The sequence below is a fragment of the Hibiscus syriacus genome, unplaced genomic scaffold, assembly GCF_006381635.1.
Source record: "Hibiscus syriacus cultivar Baekdansim isolate YM2019G1 unplaced genomic scaffold, ASM638163v2 tig00110403_pilon, whole genome shotgun sequence".
In the NCBI taxonomy this organism is placed as follows: Eukaryota; Viridiplantae; Streptophyta; class Magnoliopsida; order Malvales; family Malvaceae; genus Hibiscus; species Hibiscus syriacus.
This window is the reverse complement of record NW_024062723.1, coordinates 749,193-767,784: the sequence shown is the minus strand read 5'-3', so window position 1 is coordinate 767,784 and position 18,592 is coordinate 749,193. Positions and strand designations below refer to the sequence as shown.

The 18,592-nt window shown below is 31.6% G+C and overlaps 2 protein-coding genes and 1 pseudogene across 5 annotated transcripts; all 3 read left to right on the top strand.

Annotated features, from left to right (window-relative positions):
- Positions 1 to 322: 322 nt before the first annotated feature.
- Positions 323 to 3,713, top strand: LOC120123762 (pyruvate dehydrogenase (acetyl-transferring) kinase, mitochondrial-like). 4 transcript variants are annotated; one of them, XM_039142584.1, is made up of 6 exons: positions 323 to 738; positions 1,436 to 1,694; positions 1,781 to 1,961; positions 2,133 to 2,283; positions 2,394 to 2,629; positions 2,925 to 3,143. In XM_039142584.1, the coding sequence occupies exons 1-6, from the start codon at positions 490 to 492 to the stop codon at positions 3,103 to 3,105; spliced, it is 1,257 nt and encodes a 418-aa protein (XP_038998515.1). In that variant the 5' UTR covers positions 323 to 489; the 3' UTR covers positions 3,106 to 3,143. The 4 variants fall into 4 exon arrangements, with proteins under 4 accessions (XP_038998515.1, XP_038998516.1, XP_038998517.1 ...); XM_039142585.1 differs by having other exon boundaries at positions 2,136 to 2,283; positions 2,925 to 3,142; XM_039142586.1 differs by lacking the exon at positions 2,925 to 3,143 and adding an exon at positions 3,489 to 3,713 and having other exon boundaries at positions 326 to 738; positions 2,394 to 2,610.
- A 10,398-nt stretch (positions 3,714 to 14,111) lies between these two features.
- On the top strand, positions 14,112 to 15,565 carry LOC120123763. Its single transcript, XM_039142588.1, has 2 exons — positions 14,112 to 14,485; positions 15,210 to 15,565. Exons 1-2 carry the CDS (start codon positions 14,395 to 14,397, stop codon positions 15,329 to 15,331), a joined length of 213 nt encoding a protein of 70 aa, XP_038998519.1. The 5' UTR covers positions 14,112 to 14,394; the 3' UTR covers positions 15,332 to 15,565.
- Positions 15,566 to 17,517: 1,952 nt separating this feature from the next.
- Positions 17,518 to 18,249, top strand: LOC120123907 (annotated as a pseudogene).
- The last annotated feature ends 343 nt before the right edge of the window (positions 18,250 to 18,592 follow it).

Here is an 18,592-nt window from a genome sequence, read left to right as displayed (position 1 = left end):
TTTATTTTATGAGTTGGAAGATTATATTAAAAGAGAAAATAATACGAATACTATATTAATCTTTTAAAAATACAGGGACCTTTATGTTTTTAAAAAAAATGTTTTTTTATTAAAAAATGAAAATTCTTATCGAATCTAAACGTGTGAACGCTTATGCAAGCAAGACCCGACAGCCAAACGATTCCATCATATTGCGACGAAATATACGAATTGGAAACAAAAGCACAGGGACCAATTACAAAATTTGACACGTTTCTTGCACATTGATATTATCCAATTAAAATCGATTTAAATTTCAATTTTCCCATTTTTTTATCCCTTTTCCTTTTTGGCGTAATCTTTTCAATAATCTCCAACAGTTTCTCTTTCCTATGTTAATTTCAATTCCCTTTACAAAGTTTCTAGAATCGTGTGTTGCTTGCCGCCACCTGGTCGAAGTTCTTAGCTGAATTGTGACGGTGGTGGGGCGTGTTTTCGACTACGGCGGTGATGACGGCGAGGAAGGTGACGGAATCGTTCTCCAAGAGCTTAATAGAGGAAGTACACAAATGGGGCTGCATGAAGCAGACCGGGGTGGGCTTGAGGTACATGATGGAGTTTGGGTCTAAGCCCACCGAGCGGAATTTGTTGATTTCGGGTCAGTTTCTCCACAAGGAGCTCCCCATTAGAATTGCTCGGAGAGCAATTGAGCTCGAGAGCCTCCCTTATGGCCTTTCCGAGAAGCCTGCTGTTTTGAAGGTTGCTTCTTGGTTTTGTTTTTTTAGTTTTCAAGTTCATTTCTTTGTCGGGGGTGCTGCTATTTCTGCGACACGCACACTAACTGCTTGATTTTTGGTGCCAAAGGGTTTTTTATTTGTTGTTTTGCCGAAATGGGTATTTATCACAACTTCAACTTGTCTGGTTTTTCTTTTACCCTTTTTCTCTCTCCTTTTTATCCTATGAATATGTGATTTCTGCATACTGGGTCTTTACATTGGATTAAATAATTGCTATTAATTATTTATTACTGTACATGTAGTCTTGTAGATTCTTCCTGTCGCTGCCTTGTGATTTTCGAGTTATTTGTTGCTTGGCTTTGCCTTTTCTGCTCATTGTTCACCTTTTTGCACTTTAATGGAACCATAGAGGAATTCTTTAGACCCTTATTTTATCTTTTCAGGCCATGGTTACTTTAGAAAGACATGTTGCTTGAACATTATTTAGTGCACAACATTCTGATTTCATTTGCTTTTGACAAGCTCCCATTTTTAAAGCTACAGGGTATAATTTTAGCGTAATTTTACATAGAATCCGAGAATTAGTTTGCTTTTTCATCTACTTCTCATTACATTGTTGAATCTAAAAATTGTTTACAAGATAATGGATTAATTTTGAAATTTTGATGACCTGGACTGGGGTAATAACTCATTTATTTTAACTTGTCTTTTGTTCTTAGGTGCGAGACTGGTATTTGGATTCCTTTCGTGACCTGAGAGCGTTTCCCGATATCAAGGATACGAATGATGAGAAGGAATTTACAAAGATGATCAAGGCTATCAAGGTTAGACACAACAATGTGGTTCCTATGATGGCTTTGGGGGTTCAACAGTTGAAGAAAGGCATGGATCCAAAGATTGTTTACGAGGATCTTGACGAGATTCATCAGTTTCTAGATAGATTTTACATGTCAAGAATTGGAATTCGTATGCTTATTGGTTAGTTTCAACTTTGTTTTCTTTGTTACAGTTTCTTGAAGATTGGTTTAAACACTGTGTGCATGTTTAAATTATGGTGAAACCAGGGCAGCATGTGGAGTTGCATAACCCTAATCCTCCTCCACATTGTGTGGGCTATATACATACAAAAATGTCTCCAGTGGAGGTGGCTCAAAATGCTAGCGAGGATGCTCGTTCTATTTGTTTGCGAGAGTACGGTAGTGCTCCTGAAATTAATATCTATGGGTATCCCAAGTTTACATTCCCGTGAGTATTTGGTTGAGTTTGTTACCGAGATTTTTCATCTCTCTTGTTTTTCACTACGCCTTCAATAATTGATCCTCCAAAGCATTTCCGGTTCTTTTGTTCAGTGTCATAAATCTGGTAATTCGTTGATCCTTTGACATCTGGCCTATGTATTATCTGTTTTCTGGATAGCAGGTATGTTCCAACACATTTGCATCTGATGGTCTTTGAGTTGGTCAAAAACTCCTTGCGTGCTGTCCAAGAGCGTTTCATGGATTCGGATAGAGTTGCACCACCTATTCGAATAATAGTTGCTGATGGAATTGAGGATGTAACCATAAAGGTAGTAGTTTGTCATCCATAGAAATTCAAGCAACTATTACCTTTTTTGTTTGTAAAAGTGCATGGGAATTGAGGATGTAACAATATAACTTCGTTTAACTGGTTGTACAGGTCTGTGATGAAGGGGGTGGCATACCAAGAAGTGGTCTTCCCAAAATTTTCACATACCTTTACAGCACTGCGAAAAACCCATTGGATGAGTACCCAGATCTGGGAACAGCTGATACAGTTATGACCATGGCCGGATATGGTTATGGGCTACCTATAAGCCGCTTGTATGCTCGGTATTTTGGAGGAGACCTTCAAATTATCTCTATGGAAGGATATGGTGAGTGCAGTTGTTACAGTTAACACCACTTAAAACAAGCTTCAAATTAAGCATTTTACTAGTTTTATTCATGTCGCAAACAGGTAATTACCTCATAATTAGTAGTTAATGAAGCATTTATCCTCTCTCAACTTTAGAAATTTGAGACTTCATGCTATATTTTTAACGAGGATAAATGCTTCATAACACTCGTGTACGCCCTTGTTTGCCATCATGAACAAAAGTTGAGAGTGGTAATTACCTCATAGCACTCGCGTTCGCTCTTGTTTGCAGTCTCAACACAGTAAGAGAGTCTGCATTTTAATGATGGCAAGTTTTGTAAATATCAAAACCCTCAAAGTTCATATTTACGTAAGAGTGTACACACGCCTGTGCACACATAGACACACACTCGAAGTTGGTAGCAGAGCAAATGATAGGCAATTAGGCATAATGAGACGTGAAGTTTGTTGCAGAAGAACCACTCTGCATTTTTTTAACCATACTTTTGACTGATAGATTTGGTTTGACGCTGTAGGGTTTTATTGCAACTATGGCTATACAGTTCTCGAGACGCATATTGTTGGTTGTTTATAAGCAGATAACTAGAGTTGAAACTGACATTCGTTAGCTTGTTAGTTTCATATTCCATACTACTTGTGGCTTTTGTCGATATGCCGAGTTATCCCAAAATCAACCATTTCTTATTATAGATAGCATGAGATGACAGCGACGACTTCTACCGTTCTTTTCTGTTACAACTTTTGTTGTTATGTTGAGTTATTGTTGACTTGGCCTGTATCTCGATATATTTGTTTTTCGCCTTTCCAAGTGCTCGTATCACTGGTTTTCTCCAGTTAAACTAACGCATTAGAGATTGTCCGAATTGTTTTTTGCAGGGACTGATGCATATCTTCATCTGTCTCGTTTGGGCGATTCACAAGAACCCTTGCCATGATTTAATAATGTTAAAACCATGGAAACATGAAAAAAGGGAAATTTGTGATGCATATCTATGGATTTCAGTTGTAATAAATTTGGTAGTTGGCTTATATTCTCAGTCTACAGTTAACGTTGTAACATCAGTTGATGCAATGGAAGTATCTTTACTGCTTTTTTATGTATATGAACCGGCAATTCTCTCACCATCTTTACACTCTAATTTGCCCAAGGTAGGCAAGTTTTCTCTATCACATGTACTTTCATGGCAACGTGGACACAGGACGGCGAATCGTGCTCGCCATGTCTCATCCCCGATGAAACCATTGAACAACTTTTGAAGACGAGCTCGACCACCCGACATGGATGGCAAACCCGGGGCCTGACCGAGTCTTCACCTTTGAAGGGATTGGGTTGAGTAGATCTGACATAACCAAAGTGCACAGAGAGCGGTTGAACAAGCGCCGGTGAGTTTTAGGCACTTCCGGAACTGGAAAAGGCCACCTCCCGGTGGGAAACTACGTTGAATTGGTTCAAATTATATTTCAAACTATAAAATATAAACAAATGTCACACTATTAACAATAATACGATAATAACAAATGGTAAACATTGTTAATAATTGATTTTAGGTTTAAGAGTCACTTTTGTATCTGTACTAGACATAATTTATCATTTTTTGTCTCAATCGTATTTATATATCAATTTAGTTCTCAAAATTGTTTAATCACATCATTCTATATTTTACCTTTAACTTAAAACCTTAAATTATAAATTTTAGATTAGAATTTAGGGTTTAGATTTATGATTTAGATGTTATGAGGTAATGATTTAGGGGTAAGGTATAGAATAAAGCAATTGAACAACTTTAAAGGTTAAATTGATATAAAAATACAATAGGAACGAAAGTGATTTAGGTATACTACCGAGACAAAAATTATCCTTTTACCTTAGTTTTATCACACTCAAGTATAATATAAAATAATTTTTATAAAATAAAATTCAAATCGATTTAATCCGATAATTCATCTCGAACCCAACCTGACAACCGAAACGAATAGTTACATTTCCACGTTATTTGTGCTTAGAACCCCAACACTTGACTGATCCTTCAGTGCTTGTCTGGTTCAATTAACATTGAACAGTTTTTTTTTTTAATTCACATAGCATCTGCATTATAATTAATTAAATATTTACTGTTCACATTGCTTTATCATAAAAACATCGTGGTCTGTTATTTAAATAATTGTTAGATAATTAAAGAAATAAATAATGATTGGTGATGTGATGAGTGGTTCCCTGCCATGCCGGTGGTTTTCACATGTTGTTTCCAATACAATTAGCGGATTATGGAAGTTATCCATCCCGGGGTGGTTCTGCGGTGCGGCGCCTAAAAAACGGCTAATATACGGCGTGATCGGTTAAACAAGTGACCGGTTAAAATTTAGACCGGTTATGTTATATTATTTAACCGGAAATATTATAAAGTACAATAACATACTAGGTAGCGCTTATATAATGTAATAGATAGCGCTTATATTTACCTATTTTATAAGTAAACCGGTATATTTATACCGATAGCATTGCAAATTTACCTATTACATTATATTATATTGAAAGTGTCCATACTTTTTATAAAAAGGATCGATACTTTAACAGTGTTTCATGTGAATGCACCTACAATATTAATTTAATAATTTCATTTGCACAAAAAATTATTTGATTGTTTTGATATTTTATAAAATATTATTTAGAATTTTTAATTTAATAATAATATATACCGTAACGTAAAAATAATCATTAGACGCCTATAATTACTAAATTAATATCTTAAAACTCACTCAAAAATTAATATTAAATTAATGTTTTCCACAGTGAAAAAAGTATGGACACTTTTATAAAAAGGATAGAAACTTTACAATATAACCACTACCTATTACATTATATATACGATACCTATTACATTATATAAGGGCTACCTATTACATCATATGTTTACCTATTATATTGAAAGTGTCCATACTTTTTATAAAAAGGATCGATACTTTTTTAAAACTTATGTAATTTATGTTTCAATTTTTTTAACAGTGTTTCATGTTTTCCACCTACAATATTGATTTAATAATTTCATTTGCAGAAAAAATTATTTGATTGTTTTTATATTTTATAAAATATTATTTAGAATTTTTAATTAATAATATATATACCGTAACGTAAAAAATAATCATTAGACGCCTATAATTACTAAATTAATATCTTAAAACTCACTCAAAATTAATATTAAATTAATGTTTTCCACAGTGAAAAAAGTATGGACACTTTTATAAAAGGATAGAAACTTTACAATATAACCACTACCTATTACATTATATAAACGATACCTATTACATTATATAAGGGCTACCTATTACATCATATGTTTACCTATATATTGAAAGTGTCCATACTTTTTATAAAAAGGATCGATACTTTTTTTTAAAACTTATGTAATTTATGTTTCAATTTTTTTAACAGTGTACTGCGAATTTAAATGATAATATACTTGTAGTTATTGTACATACCTAAATATATGTACTGCGAATTTAATGTTGTACCCACCCTTTAACTACCACTACCAATGCCACATCCTATTGAAAGCAGCACGACAGAAACATGTTCAAAATGAACCTTCGTTTACATATCCATCAACTCCTGGAGCACTGAACTTGCACAACAAAATTTTTGCCATGGATAATACTGATGTAGACAATGTTAAGCCAACCGAGGAATGCCATGAAGTACATAATGTTGATGAATCTGACAGATTGGTTGGTCAGCTCTTCTGTTCACGTGATCAAGCTTGGCACTTTTACAAGGGATTCGCACGGGAACATGGGTTTAGTGCACGTAAGGGAACAACACGGCTTGACGTGGAAGGGAATGTGAAGACACAAGAATTTTGTTGTTCCAAAGAAGGGTTTCGAGTATCAAAAGTCAATACTGTTGATCGTCAACGTGCTCATACGCCAGTCACAAGAACAGGATGTAAGGCTAGAGTCGTAGTTACAGCAACAAATACAAACGATCAGTGGGTTATAAGTAAGTCTGATCAGAAACATAATCATGCATTGTGCACATCTGCTATGACACCATTTATGCGTTCTAATCGAGCTGTAAGTAAGGCTGATATCGATGAGGCAACAACATTGAAAGAGGTCGGTGTTGGCACGTCACAAGTAATGAACTATTTAACGCAGCAGGCAGGGGGCTATCATAATGTTGGATTTACACATAAAGACCTCTACAATGCACTTCAAAGAGGTAAAGCAAAGGAAATCGTCGATGGGGATGTGAATGCGCTTATTGCCTACTTTGATTATAAGAAACATGATGATCCCGGGTTTTTTATGACATACTCGGTAGACGAATCGGGGGCATTGTATAATCTTATTTGGTCGGATTCTACATCGAGATCGGATTACACATGCTTCGGTGATGTAATTGCGTTCGACACAACGTACAAAGATAATTTGTATGGTCGACCAATTATGCCTATTGTTGGTGTCAATCATCACCATAACACAATTGTGTTTGCCACTGCCATAATCGCTGACGAAACGTCTCAATCTTTCGAGTGGGTGCTACAGAATTTTTTAGAAGGATGCTAACCGATGGGGATAGGGCTATCAAATCTGTTATTCCTTGTTCGTTGACGTATCACCCGTTGGACAAAGAAATATACCGACAAGGTACAATAGAACTCGGGCCTTCAGCTCATCCCCCAAGTAAGATCCACTTTTGATATCCTCTTCAACTTCAGTATATGTCACCTTATGATTCAAACCATATTTGGAGGCAAGTGCTTTCCAGTTCTTACTCCTACAGACTTCTATAACACTTTTGCCTTTGTTTTGTACCCCCAATACGGCTGCAGCAGTCGATACCCCCAGAGGGAATGAATAATCACCATACTTAGCCATACATTGACTGACGTCAAATTGTGCCATCAAGGATCGACACAATTCCCTCCGAATAGGTCGATCCCTTACTCCGATCAACGATCCAAAACCTATTTCTCCAAGCACATTCAACTGACCCTTCTCCTTAAGGTGTTTAATTAATAAATTCACCCTTTTAATGCTGCATCTTGTCGACATTTCCTACATTTTTTAACAATATATAATGTTATAGTTCTTATATATTTTGTATCAACGTATTTACAAGTTTAATGAATACCTTATTTTCATGTGCTTTCCTCCGTTCTTTGTATTCTTTACTATCATTCCTTGACTGTGTGATGTAAGGTTCCTTTTCAGCATCACTCATTGAATTCCATTTGGACCTCACATCTTTTTTCACCTAATATTAAACATAAACGTTTCTTAATCAATACATTAACACTAAATACTAATACTACTCAATGTCAATTTCATTTTACATACCGAACCGCTCTGTGTGCCATCTCCCTTCATCCTTTTGCATTCGGCCATACTGTTAACATTTAAAATTTGTAATCAATTTAAAGTTTATCGATACTTTAATCCAATTACCATTTCAACAATAATAACAAAAAGACATTGATACTTACTAGAAGTACATATATCCACCCTTTGGTTGCTTTCGAGTCTCGGCCTCAATTTCAAAGTCATCTGCTCCACCAACAATTTTCCAACCCATTGACTCCATTTTTCCTTCATATATCAGTTTACGCAAATCAAATTATTTTGTTACATACACTTTTCAATATACAAATATAGATAACTACTCTTGTGGTAAAACGGTTTTCTTCAAAGAATTTGAATGGCCACACCAAAATGTGTCGGCACATTTATACAACCTATAATATCATTTTCTACCTATAATATTTAATAAAAGTATCGACATTTATATTTTTCCTTGAATATCTATTTCTACCTGCAATCGGTCCCAAATGCTTCCTTACTCCAAAACCCAAACAACACATAAAAAACCCTATCGCGATTACTGTAATAATAAAAAATTAGGGTTTCGACAACATACTTTTCGATTCGACTGCAGCAACAACAAACAAACTTCGCTTTAGAAACGCCTTCTGAAATGCAACAATTACTCTTCGATTTCAAAAACTCGTCCGTTCTATCTTTTTTCAGAGGATATTTAGCTATGGCCTTTATATTTTCATCGGATATGTTATTTATATTTAATCGATAAAAATACAAAAGTGTCGATACTTTTATGTCAGGTGTCGATACTTTCGAAATGATAATTACATATTTATTTGAAAGTGTCGATAATTTATTACACGTACTTACGAAAGTATCGACACTTTCAATATATCCGGTATCATTTTACCGGTTTTATCATTTTGATACCGGTTTTATCATATTTTTACCTGTTATATCGTTGTGGATCGATATATTTTTTTAAAGTATCGACACATTATAGGCGCTATAACTGCTTCTCTTTTAAATTCACAAAGTGTCGATCCTTATATAACGTATCGACACTTTTAAATTTACCGGTTTTATCATTTTGTTACCGGTTTTATCATATTTTTACCTGGTATATCGTTTTTGATCGATATATTTTTTAAAAGTATCGACACTTTTTAGGATTTAAAACTGCTTTGAAAGTTATGTAATTTATGTTTCAATTTATTTAATAGTGTTTCATGTTTTCCACCTACAATATTAATTTAATAATTTAATTTACACAAAATTTTATTTGATTGTTTTGATATTTTATAAAATATTATTTAGAATTTAAATTTAACAATATTAACCAAATATAATAATAAATATGTTTTCAACAGTGAAATAAGTATGGACACTTTTATAAAAATGATATATACTTTTTTGAAAGTTATGTAATTTATGTTTCAATTTTTTTAATAGTGTTTCATGTTTTCCACCTACAATATTAATTTAATAATTTCATTTACACAAAAAATTATTTGATTGTTTTGATATTTTATAAAATATTATTTAGATTTTAAATTTAACAATATTAACTAAAGATAATAATAAATATATTTTCACAGTGAAATAAGTATGGACACTTTTATAAAAAGGATAGATAATTTACAATATAACAGGTAAAAATATGACAAAACCAGATTCATTATGACAAAACCGGTAAAATTTACTTGATATGTTAAACGTATGGACACTTTTATAAAAAGGATAGATACTTACCGATAACCAAAGTTTACCGGTTACCAAATTTTTTAATAGTTTTTCATTTTTTCTACCTAAAACATTATTAGTTGTCAACATAATAGGTACCGCTAAACCGAATTTATTAAATACATTTTAATGTATCCGGTAATGCTGTATATTAGCCGTATATTAACCCGCCTTTCCTGAGACAATCCCATCCATCCCGCTTTCAACCATAACATAAGTTTACTATTAACTGGATTTTTATTTTAGGATAAAGTACAGAAATGGTCCCCGGACTATATGGTACTACTTTCTTAAATCCATTGACTATTAAAAATTATAAAATGATAATTTAATTATAGAATGTCGCTTTTTTTTTACTCTCTCGACTAGTAAAAGTTACAAAATGATCACATGACTATTCATTATGTTTCAAACTCATCTTTTTTTGTTAAAATGTTGACGGTTCGTCTGAGTTTGACGTTAACATTATGACTGAAATATGACAGTTGCTTGAGATTTTAGGATAATATTTTATCATATTATAGCCAACATGTTAAGGTTAAGCTCACAATGTCGTCAAACTTTTAACGAAAAAGAACGAGTTTAGAATATAATGAATAATCAGGTGACCATTGTATAACTTTTAATAATCGAGAGACTCAACAAAATAATATTCTACAGTTAAATAACTATTTTATAACTTTTAAAAGTCGATAAACTTAATAAAATAAGTTTGGTTATCGGAAGTAGCACTTAAAAGAACACGAGGGAACTTTGATGTCTATGTTCAATGGAGCTTTGGGATTTCATTGAAGTTAGCCATAAGATTCTCCAAATGTCGGTTAATTTGATTAAGTTAAAATGATTTGACCGTTAAGTTAATCGGTTTTGACAGTTAATTTAATTTAGATGTCAGTTTTAAAAATTTTAATCATATATTATGTATACGGTAAAGTACACGGATGGTCATCGACTATAGGGTATTGTTTTATTAAATTCATCAACTATTAAAAGTTATGAAATGATTCTCCGACTATATAATGTTATTTTGTTGAGTTTCTCGACTATAAAAAAGTTACAAAATGGTCACCTGACTATTCATTATATTCCAAAATCGTCATTTTCTGTTATAAAAATTGACTGTATTATGAGTTGAAAGTTAATTTGCTAATTGTGATATGATAAAATTTGATCATACAATCTCAAACGACTATTGCATCTCAGACATCATGTTAACGTCTAATTTAGACAATCGTCATTTTTTCATGAAAATGACGAGCTTGGAACATAATAATAGTCGAGTGATCATTCTATAACGTTTGATAGTCGATGAACTTAATAAAACAATATTATATAATTAAATAATCATTTTATAACTTTTAATTATCGATAAACTTGATAAATCAATACCTATAGTCGTGAACCATTAATGTACTTTACTCTTATATATATTGCAGTTCGCCCCTTCACTTTCTTTTCTTTTTTCAGATTATATCATAATTTTTTATATACTTTATATTCTATATATTTAAATTATGTTGGTTTATTTTGTTTAATTAGTATTTATTGGTATAAAAATAATATATAGTTTTTCTGCAGTTATAGCACGTATTTGTTTAGGTTGGATTTGACGATATATCTTTCGTTGATGTTTATAAGATTATACTGTTGAACAATCTATACATTAAATCATTAGATTGACTCTCTCATGTTGATAAATATTCACAATTGAATAGGTAATGTTCGAGTTGTAATAAAGCCTATAGCATTATTATTATATATATTTTTATGTTTGTATTGATGATATTTATCTTTAAATGTCGAAAATAATATTCTTTTTATATTAATTTTTTAAATTGTATTTTTTTGTCGTCATCCAGTTTTAAGACTTTATCTTGATTAATCTAAATTGAATTGTGTCATACACTTGATTTCAGTAGGTAAATTTTTCGATTGAGATCCCATGGGAACTTACATAAAATATTTATAAAAACGAATTATTTTAAGACTTTTTATATACAATGGATGGCCACAGGGAAGGATGGCCACAGGGAAGGACCGAGATAACGTGTGAGGGCAATCATCCCTCTAAAAATATAAAATTATTATATATTTTAATTTTTTATATATATTTTTCATTGAAAATCTGTTTCGACCCATGAAATTTTAGTCAATCTCCCCTAAGTTTAATTCGTTTTTCCTAACATAAAATCTTGTATCCGTTCTTGTATGACCACTAGGAATGGATCTGAATAGAACGGATGGAGATGATCGTCCCTTGAAAATTTATTATCAAAAATCTATTTTTATCTCTTAATATTTTATAAATTCAAGTTCAATCTCTTTAAAATTTAATTAATTTAAATTTATCTTTTAATATAAATTTTACGATGGTAATGTTATTTGATATATTGATGAATAAAAGAGGATGAGAGGGGAGGCGGTCACTTTTAGACATAAGTGGCACAGGCGTTGAAAAAAGCAAAGGCCAGGCTCCCCCTCTTTCACGTGCAACAGTTATGCTCGGTAGCGTGCTCCATGTGCCTCGCTGCAGCACTCGCCACAGGAAGACCACCACCCTTACGAACTAATTAAATACATAAAATTAATACTTCGAATTTTGATAGAATATATTTATATATATATATAGGATCTTCATGATAAATCTTTATAATATTTCATTTAAATTAATTTAATAATAATAAATGTATGTATAAAGAACGCAAATGATCCATTAACTATACTTCATTGCTTTATTAAGATACTCAACTATTAAAAGTTATGAAATGATCATTTGACTATTTATTATGTTCCAAACTCGTCTTTTTTTGTTAAAAAATGGATGATGTTCTGAGTTAAATGTTAACTTGTCGAATGTAATATTTTGATTCTAAAATCTCAGACGATTAGTATATTCCAGTCATCACGTTAACGTCCAGTTTAAACAATCACAATTTTTTTTATAGAAAAAGGACAATTCTGGAACATAATGAATAGTCGAATGATCATTTTGTAACTCTTAATAATCGAAGGACTTAATAAAAAATTATCCTATACTCATAGATCATTTACGTTCTTTACCCTATATATAGATCTATAAACAAACCGAACGCACACAAAATGGGGTATGTTCATGTTCGTTCATTTAACTTTAACCGAACAAATAAACGAACATAAACATAAACGAACAAAATTTTTTTTGTTCATGTTCGTTCATTAAGGAATATATCTTGTTCTTGTTCGTTCATGTTCGTTCATTTAAATGATAAACGAACGTAAACGAACACAAACGAACGAACGTAAACGAACATAATAAATGAACAACACAAACACAAAAAATAAATTTATTCGAACACAACAAATGAATGTAAAAAAAAAGTAAACAACAAGAATAACAACTTAAAATTTATTAATATAACCTGCAACTTTAGAGTTAATTTGTTCGAATACGACAAAAACATACATAAATCATAAATAAACTACATGAACATAATAAAGTCTTAAAGTTAATTTATTCAACAAAACAATCTTCTTGAAATCCAACCAACTTCAATATTTTTCGTAACATATTCAACTTGCCCTCTGTTCGAACATAAATGAACGAACATAAATGAACAAACATTAACGAACATATAACCGAACGTTCACGAACGTAAATGAACAAACATTAACGAACATATAACCGAACGTTCACGAACGTAAATGAACGAACAAGCCCTTTGTTTGTGTTCGTTCATTTAATTAAACGAACGCAAAATCTTGTTTATGTTCGTTCATTTAATAAATAAACGAACATAAACGAACTTCCCGCCGCACGGTTCATGAATGGTTAGCTGAACGTTCAGTTCATTTACAGGCTTACCTAAATATATTAGAAATTTAAAAATAAAATACATCTCATGTTACTAGTTTCAATTATAAACATGTCATTTTTTAAAAAAATTTACGTGTTAGTCATTTAACCAAAATGGTACTATAAACATGTTACTTTATGTTTAAAATTAAAACAAACATAAAAAACATATTTGGTCAGGTGATCAAGTTGTTTATATTTGTTCCTTTGTATTCTACTAGGTTATGGGTCTTAGGCTAGCTAGGAGCACTCTCATTCTTTCTCATAGTCTTCATTTCTCTCGTCTCCGAGTAAGATTATAATTATATTTAAAATATATAAAAAACTAAAACAAACATACGATGTAACATAGTGTAATAATAGTTTTAATCCTTAAAACATATACATTATATTAATCTAGTTATAATTTAATAAATTAAAGTGTTTATATTTAAAATTTTCGTTTAATGCTTGTAACTAAATTGTAATTTTGTAAAGAAAAGTAACCCTTTTGTAATTAAACTAATAATTCAGTGACCTTGAGTGTATTTTACCCAGAAAAAAATAAAAATCAAAAGCACATGAAACAAGGAAGGTGATATTTTCCTTCTCTCTAGCCTTGTGGTCTGTAGCCTCATCCCACGGATCTTGCCTTTTGGTTTCCTTTCCTCTCTCTCTCTCTCTCTCTCTCGCCCTCGCTTCGTGCACGCGCCTATATATATACACAAAAGGGGATTTAGGGTTGACCCAATTATTTAAGAAGCGAGCCAATACAGAGGAGAGAAGTGCAGGAAATTCGCAGGGAGATCGATAACCCAGAGCAAAGCGAAACCAAAATCAGAGCTTCGATTCAAAGCTAATACAGAAAACAGTATAATTTTAGGGATTGGGTATCCATTTAAAGCTCCATTAATGGCTTCTTGGAAGAAAACCATCGCTTCCCCGTTCAAAAAAGCGTGCACTTTCTTCAACCAGCAGCCCAGGGATAAGAAGTCCTCCAGAGGTATACATCTCTCTCTTTCTTTTCTGTCTTTGTATATAGAGAAGTGGAATTAGAATCACTAAATTTTTAGGAGGATTAAAATCTCGATTATGGCTTTTTTAGGTGTATTAATTTATAACTTTGAATTTTGTAAGAGGACTAACGCGTAATTTTACATTTTTTGTATAAATTGGCTAGAATTAATATCATCTGACGATGTCTTGCCCATCAATTCCGTTCTTTTCCGTTTCCTTTCCGTTTCCTTTCTTCCCAATGAACCTAACATGTATTGATTTATAACTATAAAATTTGTAGGATTGCATTCATTACCTTAACTATAAGTTTTTGTTCATTTTAATATCTAAGCTTTGTTTTTGTTTCATTTTAGTATCATTTTTCAATATTTAATGTTGATTTTTTTAATAAAAAAATTAAAAGTTTAAGTATTAAAATTGACGAAAAATGATGATAGTTTAGGTACTAGTCATGCTAATTTTATAAAATGAAATAAAAATTAAACGGTAGATGTAATTTTAAAAAAAATAAAAAATTTAAATATTAAAACATATCAAAACTAATAGTTTAAATTTATGCTAGATTCGTAGTTTACCCTTGATGATATATTTTTTGAAAATCGGTTAAAATAATTGAATCGAAGACAAAAGCTTCAACCGACACCTTGGATTCTATTTTGTTTTTGGTTCGATATGTGGCTAAATAGATAATTGTGTTGATGGGTTCGCAGAGCATGAAAAGCACGTGATGGATCTGCATGGAGAGGTGATGGCATGTGCGTACGAAGATGTGCAAGTCATGTGGTCCATTCTGGACAAGTCCAAATCCACAGCCTGCAACATCAAGCACTAGATTCCTGCCCCTTCCATTCTTTTTAATTTCCTCTTTGCTTGCATGCGACTTTGATGTAGATAATGTGATTCTTCTATGTTATCTTGTTCCAAGTGAGGGACTAGATTGATAAAATTTACAAATTCCATTGCGAATTTGGGGAAATTAGGAGATTGGAGGGCTTATGTTTTTTTAAAGTTTTCAGTTGGGAATTTGGGTCATTTATCTTGTAGGGAATCCCCGTGTATTGAATCTCACGGCGAGATTTTAGTGAAAATTTCCTTTTTATATTTATTTGAGCTTTTTCTATACATATAGTATATATAGAATAAGTGTGGCTGCTTAATGAGTTGAGCATTTCGAATTTGACTTAGTTATCGTTCGATAAAAATTTGACTCATGTTGATTCGATTGGAATTTGAACTCGATTCTAGACCTTAACGAGTGGAATCGAGCAAATTCTAGCTTGACTCGATAAGTCTGTGAGTAACTCGTTAATTTTTTAATATAATATTTAGTAGTTATCTTTAAAAAATTATTTCATTAAAAATAACATTAATTTACTTTAGATAATAAAAGATATAAATTGTTAATCTATTATTTTTTTAACAAACAAAAAAAATTAAATTATTAATTAATATTTTACTACACTCAAAAATTAAATCTTATTTATTATTTTAATATTTTTTGTGGATTAATGTTTTTAGAGTTTAGACTTTGAAATTACTTTATACATTCTTTTGATGATTTTTTGGTTAAATTTATTAATTTCCGATTATATTAAGTTATGTATAGTATTAGTAGATTTTACTTATAATTAAGAAAATAAGGTAAAAAATTTGGTTAGCTTAACGAGCAACGAATTTTCTTAACCAGCAAGAATCGAGAAAAAATTTAATGAGTTTAACGAGTAACGAGTCATATCGAGCAACAAAAATTTTTAACGAACATGAATTGAGCACTGCCTAACTTGTGATTGGATCACTCAATAAACTTCCTAATTTATATATAATCTTATCTTATTCTCATTGTCATATATTATGTCCTAATTTATATATAATCTCATCTTATTCTCATTGTTATATATTATGTTAATAACTTAATATGCATCTACTAATTGCATGTATTTTTTTTTAGGTCTTCTGATTATAGAGTATTGTTTTATTATATTCATTGACTATTTAAAGTTACAAAATGATATTTTTGATAATAGAATGTTACTTTTTAAGTCATTTGACTATTAAAAGTTACAAATTGATTACTCGACTATTAAAAGTTACAAATTGGTCACTCGACTATTCATTATGTTCTAAACTCATTATTTTCTGTTAAAAATTTGATGATTGTCTAAGTTGGACGTTAATATGATGACTGAGATATGATAATCGTTTGAGATTTTGAGGTTAGATTTTATCATAATGCAGTTAGCAAATAAACGTTTAACTTGAAATACCGTCAAAATTTTAAGAGGAAATACTAGTTTGGAACATAATAAATAGTCGAGTGACATTTTATAACTTTTAATAGTCGAGGAAATAAAAAAAAATAGCACTCTATAATAAAATTATCATTTTATAACTTTTAATAATCAAAGTACTTAATAAAACAACATCATATAGCCGAAGACCATTTATGTGATTTACCTTCTTTTTAAATCAAATGTTTTGAATGAAATGATTGTTTTTTTTGTTAGCCTAATTACTTCGGTTGCTTTATAGTATTACCCTTCCATTCCTCCTTTAAACACCATAGAACATGAACGAGTCTACAATGAGTGACATTCATTAAAATGCTCCACGAATAATATGCATTGAAATGTACTACTAATATAAAATAAGGTAAAAATTCAAAATTAGTCACAACATTTTTTTAAATTAATTTTATTTATCATTGAATTTTAAAAAATTACAAAATAAACATTAAACTTTAGACTTTATTAAAAAATATAAGGTTTAAATACATATTTTCCCCCTAAACTATACTTATTTTACTGAGTTGTCCCTTAAAGTATTTTTTGGGACATTTTACCCCTCAACTAAAAATCATTATTCCGTTTGTCCCAAATCGTTACACCTCAACTAACTCCGTTAAAAACACATGGATAAACTATAAATTTAGTCACTCAACTATTTATACAATTCTATTTTGGTCACCCAAATAGAAGAAGGTGAAAGGTCGAAAAAACCAGATCCAGGCCTTCATAACGTCCCAGCGTGTCCGATCAAGAACAACCCAAGGAACCGAAACGTTCCAGGAAGAAAGTCGGTGAGGACGAGTCCTATTATGCCGATGTTATTGAGGAGGAGGTGAAGAATACCAGAGAAGACGAAAAGAAGCAGCTTTTCCAGCGACTTTTTAGCTACGACGATGAAGTTGCTGTTTTGAAAGGCTTGTTGGATCTCTTGGCCAAAAGGGAAGTTGACACGTTTGCTGATACGAATGCCTTTCATGATTTTGTTAAGGATTCGATTCACACTGTCGTTTCGAGAGCTCAGTTGATGTATAAGGTTAGGAGGTTGAAGAAGAAATTTGAGAACAACAGTAGGAGTAAAGATGGTGAGGATCGGACATTTTCTAAGCCCATAAACAACAAGTATTTGAATTGTTGAAAAGGATTTGGGGTAAAGAAAGAATCATAAAAAATATCGATTCTTCTGCTGCAAAAGAAAAGGGAAACGACAAGGCATCGGATACATTGAAAGCAGAGTCGGTTGCTTCAGCTGATGAGAAAGTAGACAATAGGGAGCTAATGGAGGTTGAGATCAAGCCGTCCAAAAGTTCAGCTAGTTTGTCCGATAAGAAATCTAGTGTGGGTAGCTTGGAAGATGAAATTTTGAAGCATGGATTGTACATGGCTGGGGAAAAAGAGAGCTGCTTTGGAGGAGAAATGGGGGAAATTGTAGGTTGCTGAGTTGGAGCTGTTTTTGGAGAGGTGGTGACCAAAATGCAATAAAAAGACAAGTTTAATGATAATTTTGAAGAATAAAATAGTTGGGTAACTAAATGTGTAATTTACCCATGTGTTTTTAACGGAGTTAGTTGAGGTGCAATGATTTGGGGCAAACGAGGTAAAGATTTTTAATTATGGACAAAACATTCTGAAAAATACTTTAGGAGACAACTCTAAAACATGTATAGTTCAAGGGGAAAATATGTATTTAAACCAAAAAATAAATAACAATCGTTAAATGTTTTTAAGGTGTGAATAACATATTAAATTAATAAAAATATCTTATTTAACTAAAATTTCATTTTAATATTTTTTTAACATTTTTAAGTAAT

Excerpts from the sequence above, each read along its gene's own strand:
- LOC120123762 (XM_039142584.1), top strand. The coding sequence starts at position 490 with ATGACGGCGAGGAAGGTGACGGAATCGTTCTCCAAGAGCTTAATAGAG. Across the intron at positions 1,962-2,132 it reads TATCCCAAGTTTACATTCCC|CAGGTATGTTCCAACACATT; the intron begins GTGAGTATTTGG and ends TTTTCTGGATAG. Across the intron at positions 2,284-2,393 it reads TTGAGGATGTAACCATAAAG|GTCTGTGATGAAGGGGGTGG; the intron begins GTAGTAGTTTGT and ends CTGGTTGTACAG.
- LOC120123763 (XM_039142588.1), top strand. The coding sequence starts at position 14,395 with ATGGCTTCTTGGAAGAAAACCATCGCTTCCCCGTTCAAAAAAGCGTGC. Across the intron at positions 14,486-15,209 it reads GGATAAGAAGTCCTCCAGAG|AGCATGAAAAGCACGTGATG; the intron begins GTATACATCTCT and ends ATGGGTTCGCAG.